Source organism: Dama dama, chromosome 25 (genome assembly GCF_033118175.1).
Source record: "Dama dama isolate Ldn47 chromosome 25, ASM3311817v1, whole genome shotgun sequence".
In the NCBI taxonomy this organism is placed as follows: domain Eukaryota; kingdom Metazoa; phylum Chordata; class Mammalia; order Artiodactyla; family Cervidae; genus Dama; species Dama dama.
Window position 1 is genome coordinate 23,265,484 of NC_083705.1, and position 14,398 is coordinate 23,279,881.

Here is a 14,398-nt window from a genome sequence, read left to right on the forward strand (position 1 = left end):
AGTGTCCCAGAGGTCCCTGAGGTTGTCCTCATTTCTTTTGATCCTTTTTTCTTTTTTCCTCTCTGCTTCATTTATTTCCACCATTTTATCTTCTACCTCACTTATCCTATCTTCTGCCTCCGTTATTCTACTCTTGGTTCCCTCCAAAGTGTTTTTGATCTCATTCATTGCATTATTCATTTGTAATTGACTCTTTTTTATTTCTTCTAGGTCTTTATTAAACAGTTCTTGAATCTTTTCAATCTTTGTTTCCAGGCTATTTATCTGTAACTCCATTTTGTTTTCAAGATTTTGGATCATTTTTATTATCATTATTCTAAATTCTTTTTCAGGTAGATTCCCTATCTCCTCCTCTTTTGTTTGACTTGGTGGGCATTTTTCATGTTCCTTTACCTGTTGGGTATTTCTTTGCCTTTTCATCTTGTTTAGATTGCTGTATCTGGAGTGGGCTTTCTGTATTCTGGAGGTCTGTGGTTCCTTTTTGTTGTGGAGGATTAACCCAGTGGATGGGGTTAGACGATTGGCTTGTCAAGGTTTCCTGGTTAGGGAAGCTTGCATCAGTGTTCTGGTGCGTGGAACTTGATTTCTACTCTTTGGAGAGCAATGGAGTGCCCAGTAATGAGTTTTGAGATGGGTCTATGTGTTAGGTGTGACCTTGGGCAGCCTGTATGTTGATGTTCAGGGCTATGTTCCTGCGTTGCTGGAGAATTTGTGTGGTATGTCTTGCTCTAAAACTTATTGGCTCTTGTGTGGTGGTTGGTTTCAGTGTAGGTATGGAGGCTTTTGGACAGTCACTTATCACTTAAAGTTCCTTGTAGTCAGGAGTTTTCTGGTGTTCTCAGGTTTTGGGCTTAAGTCTCCTGCCTCTGGATTTCAGTTTTATTCTTCCTGTAGTCTCAGGACTTCTCCAACTATGCAGCCCTGATAAGAAAACTTCTAGGTTAATGGCTAAAAGATTCTCCCCCGTTAGGGACACCCAGAGAGGTTCCCAGAGTCACATGAAGAAGAGGAGAGGGAGGAGGGAGATAGAGATGAACAGGAGGAGAAAAAGGGGGACTCAAGAGGAGAGAGACAGATCTACACAGCTGTCTGTTCCCAGAGTGTTCTCCGTAGCCCAGTCACCTACAAAGATTCACAGAATTGGATTGGGAAGAGAAGGGGAAAGGAGGAAATAGAGGTGTTCTGAGGTAGAAAACAGAGAGTCAAGATTGGGAGAGAATAATCTTTGGTTTAAAAATAGGGCTTCTCTTCTTTTTTTTTTTTTTTTGTAAGGTTATAGTGTATTGAAAATGAAAATTAAGGAGTAGTAGAGGAGTACTAGAGGACTTTAAAAGAAATAAGAGAAAAAGAAAAATAGAAAATAGAAGAGAAAAAGGAAAGAAAAAAAAAGAAAAAAAAAAAAAGGAAAAAAAAAATTTTTTTTCCCCCTAATTAAAAAATCGTAACAGTCTATGGAAATGAAAGTTAAGGAGTAATGGGGGAGTAATAGGGGATTTTAAAGGAAAATAAAAGAGAAAAAATCAAAAAGAAAAAAGAAAAAAAAAATTAAAAAAAGAGAAAAAAGTAAAATTATATCTAGGAGTTTCTCTGGAGCTGTTGCGGTCAGTGTGGGTTCGGCTCAGTTTCAGATAGCTCCTCGTTCCAGCTTATGCTTCTCGATATCTACAGGCTCCTCCGGTGTAGTCAATGTTTCCTAGAGGGATTTTAATCTGTTGCACCAGTCCCTTCTGAAGCGGTTCCCTTTGTTTATTTGGCTTCTGTTTGCCGGTCTCTTCAGAGCCTCATTTCCGCCCTGACACAGGCGGGCGGAGGTGGACTCTTATTCAGGTAGCTAGTTCGTTCGCTCTGCGGGGAGGGGCTTGCGCCGCGGGGATGGGCTGGGGCTGCCAGGAGGGGTGACGCTGCTCTCTCCTCTGCGCTGCTCAGGCTCCCGGCTGTTCTATATGGAGCGCGCCCCGCGCTGCGCGAGGTTCCAGCCCTCGGGTGTTCCACAAAAGCGCGGAGGGAAAAGCTGCGCCCGCTCTCAGTGCCTTCCCCGTCAGAGCGGTCCAGGCAGCCAGGGGCTTGGTGGGCGCACCCCCCCCAGGTGTGGCGCGCCCACTCCCTTCCGCGGACCCAGTCTCAGTTTCCGCTGGCGCCAGTCGGGTGCGCGCGCCTTCTGCCCTCCGCGTCCCCAGCCCCAGTCCCCGCCCGCGCCGGTCGGGTGCCTGCGCCCTGTGTCTCGCCGCGACCTTCCCCTCCCCCCTGCCTCCTGCCTCCGGCGGGGCTGGGCCGGTCCGCAGCCTGCGAGCTCCTCTCTGGACCCTCTCGGTCTCTTTGTTCTGCGAACGGCCGGCAGTGTGTTAGGGCTGGTTAATTTACTCTCTCTCCTCTGGTCTCCCACAGTTCATGTTGGCAACTCACAGAAGCTCCCTCCGATTGTCCTCAGGGCACTCAGGCCCAGACCCTACCCCAAGCACTGCCGCCTAAGAGCTCCCGGGACGGATCTCCGTCCTTAGCTCTTTTGTCTCACTTTTTATCTTTTATATTTTGTCCTACCTCCTTTCGAAGACAATGGGCTGCTTTTCTGGGCGCCTGATGACCTCAGCTAGCGATCAGAAGTTGTTTTGCGAAGTTTGCTCTGTGTTCAGTTATTCTTTTGATGAATTTGTAGGAGAGAAAGTGGTCTCCCCGTCCTACTCCTCCGCCATCTTGGCTCCTCCCTCCATAGTTATATTTTAATGTATATAATAAACTAGAACATCAAATACATACATTCGAAAATACGTTGTTAAAGATGAGGCTGAAATAAGTATATTTTAAAAGTATGTTGATATGAGGAAAACCCTTAAGTAAAAAATAATTCAGGTGGTATGTGGATATAGTGAAAATTGAAAAGGTGGTAGGAAAATGAGAGAAACCTGAGAAACAATGCTCTAATCATTCTGCTTAATCTTCCAGTTCTTTTTTATAATAAACTATTTATTTCCATATATTAAAGCTCGGGAGTGACTACACTAAAAGCCATTAGGAAATAGATATGCCTACTAATAAAGAATGAATTTGTATACATATACAATGAAATATTATTACTCAGACATAAAAAAGAATGAAATAATACCATTTGCAGCAACATGGATACAACTAGAGATTATCACACTAAGTGAAGTCAGAAAGGGAAAGACAGATACCATATAATACCATATACATGTGTAATCTAAAATATGGTACAAATAAACCTATTTGCAAACAGAAACAGACTCACAAACATAGAGAACAGACTTGAAGTTGCCAAGGGGGAGTGGAGTGTGGGAGGGGAGGACTGGGAGTTTAGGATTAGCAGATATAAACTATTATATTTTATAGGATGGATAAACAGCAAGGTCCTACTGTACAGCACAGGGAACTATATTCAATCTCCTGTGATAAACCATAATGGAGAAGAATATAAAAATAAAGATCGTCTATATGTATATAACTGAGTCACTTTGTGGTACAGCTGAGATCGGCACAACATTGTAAATCTTTTTTTTATACTTCAATTAAAAAAAGAATGAGTTTTGATTTCAGAGGCAATGACTATATTGTACAAGATGAACGTAAAAATGAAAAAGTTGAGGCATGGGTAAATGCAAGAATAAAATCACTATTAGCATATGAATTAACAGTCCAGACTGTTTGGTATAGACTAAGAGAAAGTATGAAATACCCTTAATGGGAACAGAGACAACAGACCAAGCCCAGTTACAGGCTATTACAGCAGATAAGAAGAGGAACTGTGATCTTTTGGATGAGTTGTATGTCCTGAATAAAGCCCAGCAGGACATCTAAAATTCAGACTGAACCCAGTACAATTTTTCGCTGTGTGGGACTGGCCCAAACACTGCAGGGTACCTGTTATCCCTGCCCTGTTGACTAGATACCAGTAGCATCCTCCTATTATTGTGGCAGCCAAAATATTCCTGGTGAAAAAAATCATAAGCCTGCTTCATACTTAAAATTCTAGATTAGCTTAAATTTCGTTTACTTACTTAGTTAGGGACTTCTTCCCTGGTGGCTCAGAGGGTAAAGCATCTGCCTGCATTGCAGGAGACCTGGATTTGATCCCTGGGTCGGGAAGATCCCCTGGAGAAGGAAATGGCAACCCACTCTAGTACTCTTGCCTGGAAAATACCATGGATGGAGAAGCCTGGTAAACTACAGTCCATGGGGTTACAAAGAGTCAGACACGACTGATCGACTTCACTTTCACTTTCTTTCTTTTCATACACAAGGTGAAGACTCAGCCATTTTATTTTCCCATTTCCAATGGAGTTCACCAGCACTACTGCTTATTAGCACTTAGTCTCACCATGTAAAGGCAGAAGAGCAGTGGCATGGGGTCAGTGGTCTAAAAGGGTACAGAGGTTGAATGGAGGAAAATATGGAAGGAGGGTAGAAATTCTCCTTGTTGAGGTTCGGGTGCATCTGAATGGGGTGAGAGCAGCAAGTGACTTCACAGTTGAGAGTTCAGCTGCACTGACCCTGTGGCTCTCTATGTGATACGTGAGACATCTACATCCTCCACATGACCACGGGCTGGGATTCCTGAGGTCTACAGCAGGGCTCATACAGGGGCCCCCGAGTCAGTCTGCAGCAGGGGCAATGCCACGCTTGGTTTGAAGGCTTCAGTCGTACAATCGATTCAAGAAAATATGATGCCTTCCCTGAAAACAAAACCATGATCTCACTGGCTAAGGGATTCTTCCCCACTCTCTTGGATGACCCCCACTCCATTTAACATTTGTAAGCCACAGCCTTTCCCCTTCCTTGGCCTCCTGAAGAAGGTGGCCGGCAGATCCTGTCATGCAGCATGGTTGACATCCCTGAACAGACCTGCTGCTGGGGTACTGATATGGGAGTTCCTTGTCTGGAAGAATGAGGCTGTCAGTCAAGAGATGGAAAGGTCCCCCCCTAGCCAAAGGTCTTCTTCCTTGGCCCTGCCCATCCTGGAGTTTTTTCCATTTTCATAGACAGAAGAACTCTTAGTTAATTTGGGACACATCAGAATTTTTTCCCCATCTCATAAGCAGGCTTAGAATCTTCTATGTGCAAAGCTGATTCTGCTATGTTCCAAACTGACTTTACCATTTTATACTCCTATCAGTAATATATGAGTTTCAATTTTTCCATTTCCTTGTCAACACTTATTATTATCTATCTTCCTAACTATAGCCATCCTAGTGAGTGTGAAGTGGTATCTCATTGTTTGGTTACTGAGCTGGTAAGGCAGGTTTGCAAGCATTCATACAGTTGGTTGGGTATACAAAACTTATTTTTATAAACTGATTCTTCTTTGCAGATGGGTCCTTGGATTTTCTTTTGGGGAAGAAAAATGTGCTATGTGTTTTCTTCAGTTTTACTATTAATAAAGTACATACTTTAATCTTATTTGGCCTATGGTTCAGGTGAGAATGTGGATACAGAAATTTCCTTCTCAAAGGTTTAGCACACAGTAGTGCACTCAATAAATATCAGCTCTGCTTTCAGTTCAGTTCAGTCGCTCAGTCATGTCCGACTCCTTGCAACCCCATGGACTGCAGCACACCAGGCCTCCTTGTCCACCACCAACTCCCAGAGTTTGCCCAAACTCATGTCCATTGAGTCAGTGATGTCATCCAACCATCTCATCCTCTGTCATCCCCTTCTCCTCCTGCTCCCAATCTTCCCAGCATCAGGGTCTTTTCAAATGAGTCAGCTCTTTGCATCAAATGACCAAAGTATTGGAGCTTCAGCTTCAACATCAGTCCTTCCAATGAACACCTAGGACTGATCTCCTTTAGGATGGGCTGGTTGGATCTTCTTGCAGTCCAAGGGACTCTCAAACTGGAGCCCATTATACAGAGTGAAGTAAGCCAGAAAGATAAACACCAATACAGTACACTAATGCATATATATGGAATTTAGAAAGATGGTAACGATAACCCTATATGCAAGACAGAAAAAGAGACACATATATATAGAACAGACTTTTGGACTCTGTGGGAGAAGGTGAGGGTGGGATGATCCAACAGAATAGCATCAAAATGTGTATATTATCAAGTGTGAAACAGATCACCAGTCCAGGTTGGATGCATGAGACAAGTGCTCGGGGCTAGTGTACTGGGATGACCCAGAGGGATGGGATGGGGAGGGAGGTGGGAGGGAGGTTCAGGATGGGGAACACATGTAAATTCATGGCTGATTCATGCCAATGTATGGCAAAAACCACTACAATACTGTAAAGTAATTAGCCTCCAACTAATAAAAATAAATGGAAAAAAAAAGTCTCCTCCAACACCACAGTTCAAAAGCATCAATTCTTTGGTGCTCAGCTTTCTTTACAGTCCAACAGCTCTGCTTACTTCTATCATTTTTCCCTTTCTCCTAGCAGGATCCATGTTCCACATTCATTAGTTTTCCCTGTTTCCATTTGTATCAAAATATTGTATTATATCCCATCTTTACATGGTAATTATGTAAACAAATCCTCGTCCCAATTTTACTGTATTCAAGAATAAAGACCTTAAAAACAACAAGAAGGTTTAGAAGATTTGGAGTTTGAGGGAAAGGCATAGTAGTTATCCTCAGATATCTATAGATTTATTCTTTGAGACTCCAGAGGTAAAAACAAAGGTCGAAGGATGAGAAGAAATAGAAGTTAGACTTAAAAAATAAATAATTAATAGGGCTGCTCCAAGTTTTAATGGAATGTCCTTGACACTGGAGATGTCCAAGTAAAGACTGAAAAACTAGTTAGGATGCTTTAGAAAAGATCTCAGCATTAAATAGAGGAGTAGAGATGAAAAACTGGTTTCATCACTGATTCTACGATTTTAAAAGTTCTAACGAGTTGGCAAGCACTCTTCTATAACTGGAGAGTAACGAATTATGCTATATATGATTTTCAATAACTTTCTCATAATAATTCATAAAGTACCTTTAGAACTGGAACAAAGAGGTAGTCAAAATAATTAGGCAATCATGTTAATGAAAGACAACAATTACCTGTCTGAAAAAAGACTCTGGAAATAATTGTCCGACACAACGGGCAGGGAGTGCTTGCAGGATTGTCTTTGGCAAGGGTCCGTAAGCAGGGCTCACAGAAGATGTGGTGGCAAGGGTAACACATGTAGGGGTTGAAATAAACATCCAGACACACTGCACAGATGTAGCTCTCCTTTTCTTCTGCATATTCATTGTCATCATCTGTACTCATCTCATTATCCAAAGTCTGCAAAATATAAGCAAAAACAATTTCTCTTAGTTCAGTATGAGATTCAGTATGGTTTCCCTGAGAAATTGAGAAACTGATTTCATATTTTGTTAAGGTGAATGAAAATATTTATGAGAAGCAGGTATATCTGTTTTTGTGAATAATCAGTGACAGAAATGCTACCTTGCAAAGTGAGAAGAAACTGGAAACATACATGAAAAACACAGAAGTCTTAATTATTCATTTTAGCATTTTTATATAATGCTAAATGTTAAAGTATAGTACCTGAAAACACTAAGTAAATCTTTATCTCTATTTAACCAGAACTAGTTAAGTAAGTGTTAGGTCCCAGGATGACAGATTCCCCATCTATCCCACTCCCACCAGAGCAAACAAGCTACTGTCACAAGATTACCAGCCTCATATGGGCATTTGCACATGAATAGACCTGAGGGCTTCTGTTTGGTCTGTACCATTTCTGTCATTTATTGTGTCCACCTCTGCATGAAATGTTCCTTTGGTATCTCTAATTTTCTTGAAGAGATCTGTAGTCTTTCCTATTCTATTGTTTTCTTCTATTTCTTTGCATTATTCTATTGTTTTCTTCTATTTCTTTGCATTGATCACTGAGGAAGGCTTTCTTATCTCTCCTTGCTATTCTTTGGAACTCTGCATTCAAATGGGTATATCTTTCCTTTTCTTCTTTGTCTGAAGCTGAAACTCCAATACTTTGGCCCCCTGATGTGAAGAACTTATTCATTTGAAAAGACTCTGATGCTGGGAAAGATTGAAGGCAGGAGGAGAAGGGGACGACAGAGGATGAGATGGTTGAATGGCATCACCGACTTGATGGACATGAGTTTGAGCAAGCTCTGGGAGTGGTGATGGACAGGGAAGCCTGGTGTGCTGCAGTCCATGGGTTTGCAAAGAGCTGGACACGACTGAGTGACTGAACTGAACTGAGACATGAGGGCAAGAGGAAGTCAAACTTCAGCTTCACACTACACAGGCAGCTTTCTTTATTCCACATTTTGCACATTCCTGGACCTCAGAGACAATAAAAGGCCAAACCCAAGGTATGTCAGGAAAAAGATATTGCAAAGAAAGTTGTAGTAATTTTGGGATCAGCCTTGCAGCTGGAATATACTAGCCTGCTCCGCTGTCCCAACTAGAATAGTTAAGAAAGAGGCTATTAACAGGTAGCTAGGAAAGAGGCACTTAGGTAGCAGCACAGAGTCTGGTGGCACAGTTCCTGCTACTTAACATCACAATGTCCTCATCTGTGAAGGTGCTATGTGAGAATTAAGTGAGGTAATCCACATAAAGCATTGAGCACAGCACAGCCTGGCATACAACAAATATTCAATAAATATTATCCACAGCCATCCTTCCCTCCTACCTTTCTCACAGGCCCAGTAGTTTTGGTTAGAGCCTTGGGAAATACTCCTTAAACAAGGCCTGGCCTCAGTCCACTGAGGCAAATGGTGTAGATGCTTTTCTCCTCACTTTGATGAAAGTGAAAAATGCAGATCAACGATTAACATTTGAGTAGCCTTTGGGCTTTCTAAATATTTTTAGGTTACATGAAATGTAAAAGTTACAGAAAAGAGGCAAACAGAGCCTTGAAAATACAGAAAGGCCTTTCAACTGGATAAACTGTTACTTGATTTACCCAGATGGCCTTACTTCCTCTCTGTCAGCCTCTTTCTGCCACCTGTAGGTAATTTCTCTCTTTAGGAAGGACATATTCAAGTTGTTAGCTCATTTGTTACATTGGCTTTCTGATTTTTCTTATAAACTTGTAAGCATTTTTACTTAATCTGGTTACTTGTTGTTATTGGTTAGATGTGTTGCAAATATTTTTTCCTTTCTTCTGGTTTGCCTTTTCACACGTCTCATGGTGTCTTTTGATGACATAAAGTTCTTAATTTTAAAGAACATTTTTCCTTCATGGTTAGTAATTTATGTGTCTTATCTAAGAACACCTACCTTTTCCCAGGGTCATTAACAGAGTATTATTTTGCATTTAACAATATTTAATCATCTACCTAAAATTGATTTTCAGTATGGTGTATATTATGGGTAAATTTCATTTTAATTTCTATGTACTTATTAATTGGTATAGCCCATTTATTTCAATGACCTTACTCTCCCTCCACTGTTCTAAAGTGCCGCATTGTTATTAAGAGGCCAAATATGTTGACATCTATTTTGTTCCATTACATTATTGTCTATTCCTATGCCATAATCATACCTTGTAGCTCAGCTGGTAAAGAATCTGTCTGCAATGTGGGAGACCTGGGTTCGATCCCTGGGTTGGGAAGATCCCCTGAAGAAGGGAATGGCTACCCACTCCAGTATTCTGGCCTGGAGAATCCCATCATTTGTATAGTCCATGGGATCACAAAGAATCGGACACGACTAAGTAACTTTCACTTACTGTGGCCTTATAATAAGCTTCAATATCTGGTAAAGGAAGTCCTTTCATCCTAAAGTCCTTTCTGCCAAACCTAGGATGCTTTCCTAACTTACCTTCATTACTCTTTCAGCAGCACTTCCTAAGTAGACCAGGCTCTCTTTTTTGCCACCTACTTGATGCTGCCTTCTTACATTTGGAATAAGATGAGACTCTTTACAATGCTCTATAGAACTCTGCAGGATCCAGTTCCAACCTTCATTTTTATCCTCCATATGGAACTACATTCCAATTCACTGATCTTCTAGCTCAACAAACACACTGAACACTTTCTCACCCTAAGGCCTTAAGACATGATGCTTTCTTTCACTTAAAAAGTGCTTACTCCATGTGGATGATTACAAAATACGATAAATTTTCCTATCTTTCCATATACACCTATATGTATTTCACTGAGATGCAGAGATCGGTTTTTCTACACTCTGAATTTGGGCTCTGCCATGTGACTTGCTTTGGTCAATGGAATGTAAGCAAATGTGATGCAAATAAAGGCTTAAAAAGGCTTGTGCACTGGAATAGTCCTCTCCTGCTGATCTTGGGAACTCACAAGTCCCAAGATGTGAACAAGCCTAGGCTGGCCTGCTGAATAGTAAGTGACATATGGTCCAGCTGCCTCCATTGTGACTGCTGACAACAAGCCAACTGCCGGACATGTGTGGGCACAGCCAATAATTGTCACCTAATTGCAAATGTACTGGTGAGCCCAGATGATATCATGTGCATCAGCGACAAACCATTATGGCTGAGCCTAGCCCCAACTGCCAACTCAGAAAACTGTGAGTGAATATAGGCTGTTGTTTTAAACAACTAAATTTGCTTTGTTACATAACAAAAATTAGTTGACACATTCTTGTCTACACATGGCTAAATTTACCTCATTTTAAAAATCTTAAATATCAACTTCCCCAAAGGATTTCACTGCTCTTCTATCAAAAGTTATTCTTTGTCACTGCCACGTAGTTGCTTCCTCATAATTTTTACTTGCCTATCTTTCTATTAAATTTTACTTTTTAAATTAAAAAGTAATTTTAATTTAAAATTAAAATTAAAAATAAATTTCTATTAAAATTTATTTTAAAGTTTAAAATCTTCCCAACCCAGGTATCACACTGAGGCCTCTTCCATTGCGGGCAGATTCTTTACCATCTGAGCCACAAGGGAAGCCCAAGAATACTGGAATGGGTAATCTAGCCATTCTCTAGGGGAGTTTTCCAACTCAGGAATCAAACCAGAGTCTCCTGCATTGCAGGCAGATTCTTTACCAGCAGAGAAATATAAATCCCTCATTAAGAATCCAAACAGACTGCACACAGAGAAGATGGATGATACTTAGCTGAGAGCAGTTTGTATAAAGAGACAGAGATTTTAACTGAATGGAAGCTCAACATATGATGCAGTGGGTTGATGTTCCTACAACTATATATGATCACACCATATCTGAAGCTACTTTGAGGGCCGCAGACAAACTACAGTTATCCACAGAAATACTCTGAAGGACAGGGCAGCATGACTTCTGAAACTTCCTCATACAAAGTGCTTTTAAAAGATTGAGGATATTCACTCAGAAAAATATTAACAGGAGACCAGATTTTAAGTATTTGTGAAAGAGAGATCATAATTTTTCTCTGTGTAGTTCCTATGATTAGATCTAAAAAGGAAGGAAAGTTATGAGAACACTGACTAAAATAGAAAATAAAAGAAATATCTATTCATCAACCAAAGTGGTATAAAACTAGCATAAAATATTCAATCTTAAATAGTATGTTTGCCACAGAGCTAAATATTTACCTGATGTTTCCTACCAAATTGTTTGGAACTTAAATAAGGTGACCAAATTTGTACATATTAACTAATCTCTTCAGCACTAAACCCTTACAAAGTAGATACTATTGTTATCATCATTTTCCATATCAAAGGAAAGTGAAATATAGACAGCTCACTTACTGAAACTATGAGTGGATTTCAACCCAGTCAATAGAGATTTGAAGCAACATTCTTTATCACCACATTCTTAAGTGAGTTACTATACTTTGAATAGTCCCAGCGAATAATAAAATTTAACTGATGATGATAATGATGTATGTAAAGAGGAAATAAAATTTAGATAGGATTTAAAGGAAAGTCAGAAAGATCAAGACATCATCATCATAATCAACAAATGAATATCAGTTCAGTTCAGTCGCTCAGTCGTGTCCGACTCTTTGCGACCCCATGGATCGCAGCATGCCAGGCCTTCCTGTCCATCACCAACTTCCGGAGTTTACTCAAAATCATGTCCATCAAGTCGGTGATGGCATCCAGCCATCTCATCCTCTGTCGTCCCGTTCTCCTCCCACCCCCAATCCCTCCCAGCATCAGGGTCTTTTCCAATGAGTCAACTCTTCGCATGAGGTGGCCAAAGTACTGGAGTTTCAGCTTCAGCATCAGTCCTTCCAATTAACACCCAGGACTGATCTCCTTCAAGATGGACTGGTTGGATCTCCTTGTAGTCCAAGGGACTCTCAAGAGTCTTCTCCAACACCACAGTTCAAAAGCATCAATTCTTCGGCGCTCAGCTTTCTTCACAGTCCAACTCTCACATCCATACATGACCACTGGAAAAACCATAGCCTTGACTAGATGGACCTTTGTTGGCAAAGTAATGTCTCTGCTTTTTAATATGCTGTCTAGGTTGGTCATAACTTTCCTTCCAAGGAGTAAGTGTCTTTTAATTTCATGGCTGCAGTCACCATCTGCAGTGATTTTGGAGCCCAGAAAAATAAAGTCTGACACTGTTTCCACTGTTTCCCCATCTATTTCCCATGAAGTGATGGGACCAGATGCCATGATCTTAGTTTTCTGAATGTTGAGCTTTAAGCCAACTTTTTCACTCTCCTCTTTCACTTTCATCAACAGGCTTTTTAGTTCCTCTTCACTTTCTGCCATAAGGGTGGTGTCATCTCCGTATCTGAGGTTATTGATATTTCTCCCGGCAATCTTGATTCCAGCTTGTGCTTCTTCCAGCCTAGCGTTTCTCACGATGTACTCTGCATATAAGTTAAATAAGCAGGGTGACAGTATACAGCCTTGACGTACTCCTTTTCCTATTTGGAACTAGTCTGTTGTTCCATGTCCAGTGAATATAATAGGTGTTCAATTGTCCAACTGCTTTTGGCCCCATAAAAATTATCCTACAAAGTCAACCAAATATATTCAGTCTCTCATGTTCCTCTCCAGGGGCTTCAGGTGAAAGACAATGAGATCATAAATAGATAAATAATATAAACAACCTTTAAAAATTCTGCAAAAAATTAGTAGGTCAAAATTTTTTGTTAGTAATAAAGACAAAGCAGCAGTGACATTTAGTTTATTTACAATTATTGTGATTACTGTTATATTTGGTTTTATTTCTTGCTTTTTTTTTTTTTCTTCAAGAAGTAATAGTAGGGCAGAAGTGAAGAGCAAGATAACAGAGCCAATCTGGCTGGACTCTGCCACTACTGACTGTGTAGTAGTAATCTTATACAAGTTACTTTATTCCCTGGGGTCTCACTTTCCTCATTTGTAAGGTACCTAGCTCAAAGAGCTGTTGAAAGCATTAAGAGAATTAATATACACAAAGCATTCAGAACAGTACCTGGAATATAAAAAGTGCTATCCAAGTGTTTGCTGTTATTAAATCCTGTCTCTTTCTTCTAATAATTAATCTTAACTTTTAACAAAAACAGTTGATGTTAAATGTTAATAATCTCCCTTTTTTTAATGAGACCTATGAATTGAATATATTTTACTCCCCACTCAGAAACACAAATATAGCTCAATCTTATTGAGATTATCTGAATTTTATGTCTAAAATGTTAATTGCTTAAACATACTATGCCTCTACTTTGTCAGTACCTTCTTTAAATCAGTTAATCTATATTTAACTATGATTTACTATCTACTTATTTTTATTCTTCAGCTTACTTAACACTGTTTTCTTCTATCCCTTATTGTCCTCTCTCTTGAATTACATTTTTTGTTTTATTGTAGTCTGTCCTTGACAGTTCTATTAAGACCTACAAGACCTCTTAGAACTAATGCCAAAAAAGATGTACTTTTCATTAGAGGGGACTAGATGCAAAAGTAGGAAGTCAAGAAACACCTGGAGTAACAGGCAAATTTGGCCTTGGAGTACGGAATGAAGCAGGGCAAAGGCTAATAGAGTTTTGCCAAGAGAACGCACTAGTCATAGCAAACACCCTCTTCCAAAAACACAAGAGAAGACTCTACACATGGACATCACCAGATGATCAATACCGAAATCAGACTGATTATATTCTTTGCAGCCAAAGATGGAGAAGCTCTATACAGTCAGCAAAAATAAGACCGGGAGCTGACTGTGGCTCAGATCATGAATTCCTTATTGCGAAATTCAGACTTAAACTGAAGAAAGTAGGGAAAACCACTAGACCATTCAGGTATGATGTAAATCAAATCCATTATGACTATACAGTGGAAATGAGAAATAGATTTAAAGGACTAGATCTGATAGACAGAGTGCCTGATGAACTATGGACAGAGGTTGATGACCTTGTACAGGAGACAGGGATCAAGACCATCCCCATGGAAAAGAAATGCAAAAAGGCAAAATGGTTGTCTGAGGCCTTACAAATAGCTGTGAAAAGAAGAGAAGCGAAAAGCAAAGGAGAAAAGGAAAGATATTGAATAACAAGGAGAGATAAGAAAGC

The 14,398-nt window shown here is 40.2% G+C and overlaps 1 protein-coding gene across 1 annotated transcript in view; it reads right to left on the reverse strand.

Moving 5' to 3' along the window:
• The window catches only part of RNF180 (ring finger protein 180), a 258,595-nt gene that overhangs the window by 76,006 nt on the left and 168,191 nt on the right, over positions 1–14,398 (reverse strand). Inside the window, exon 5 of the mRNA XM_061129450.1 lies at positions 7,006–7,231. Coding sequence (XP_060985433.1) covers positions 7,006–7,231 — 226 coding nt within the window. The remainder of the gene's footprint in view (positions 1–7,005; positions 7,232–14,398) is intronic.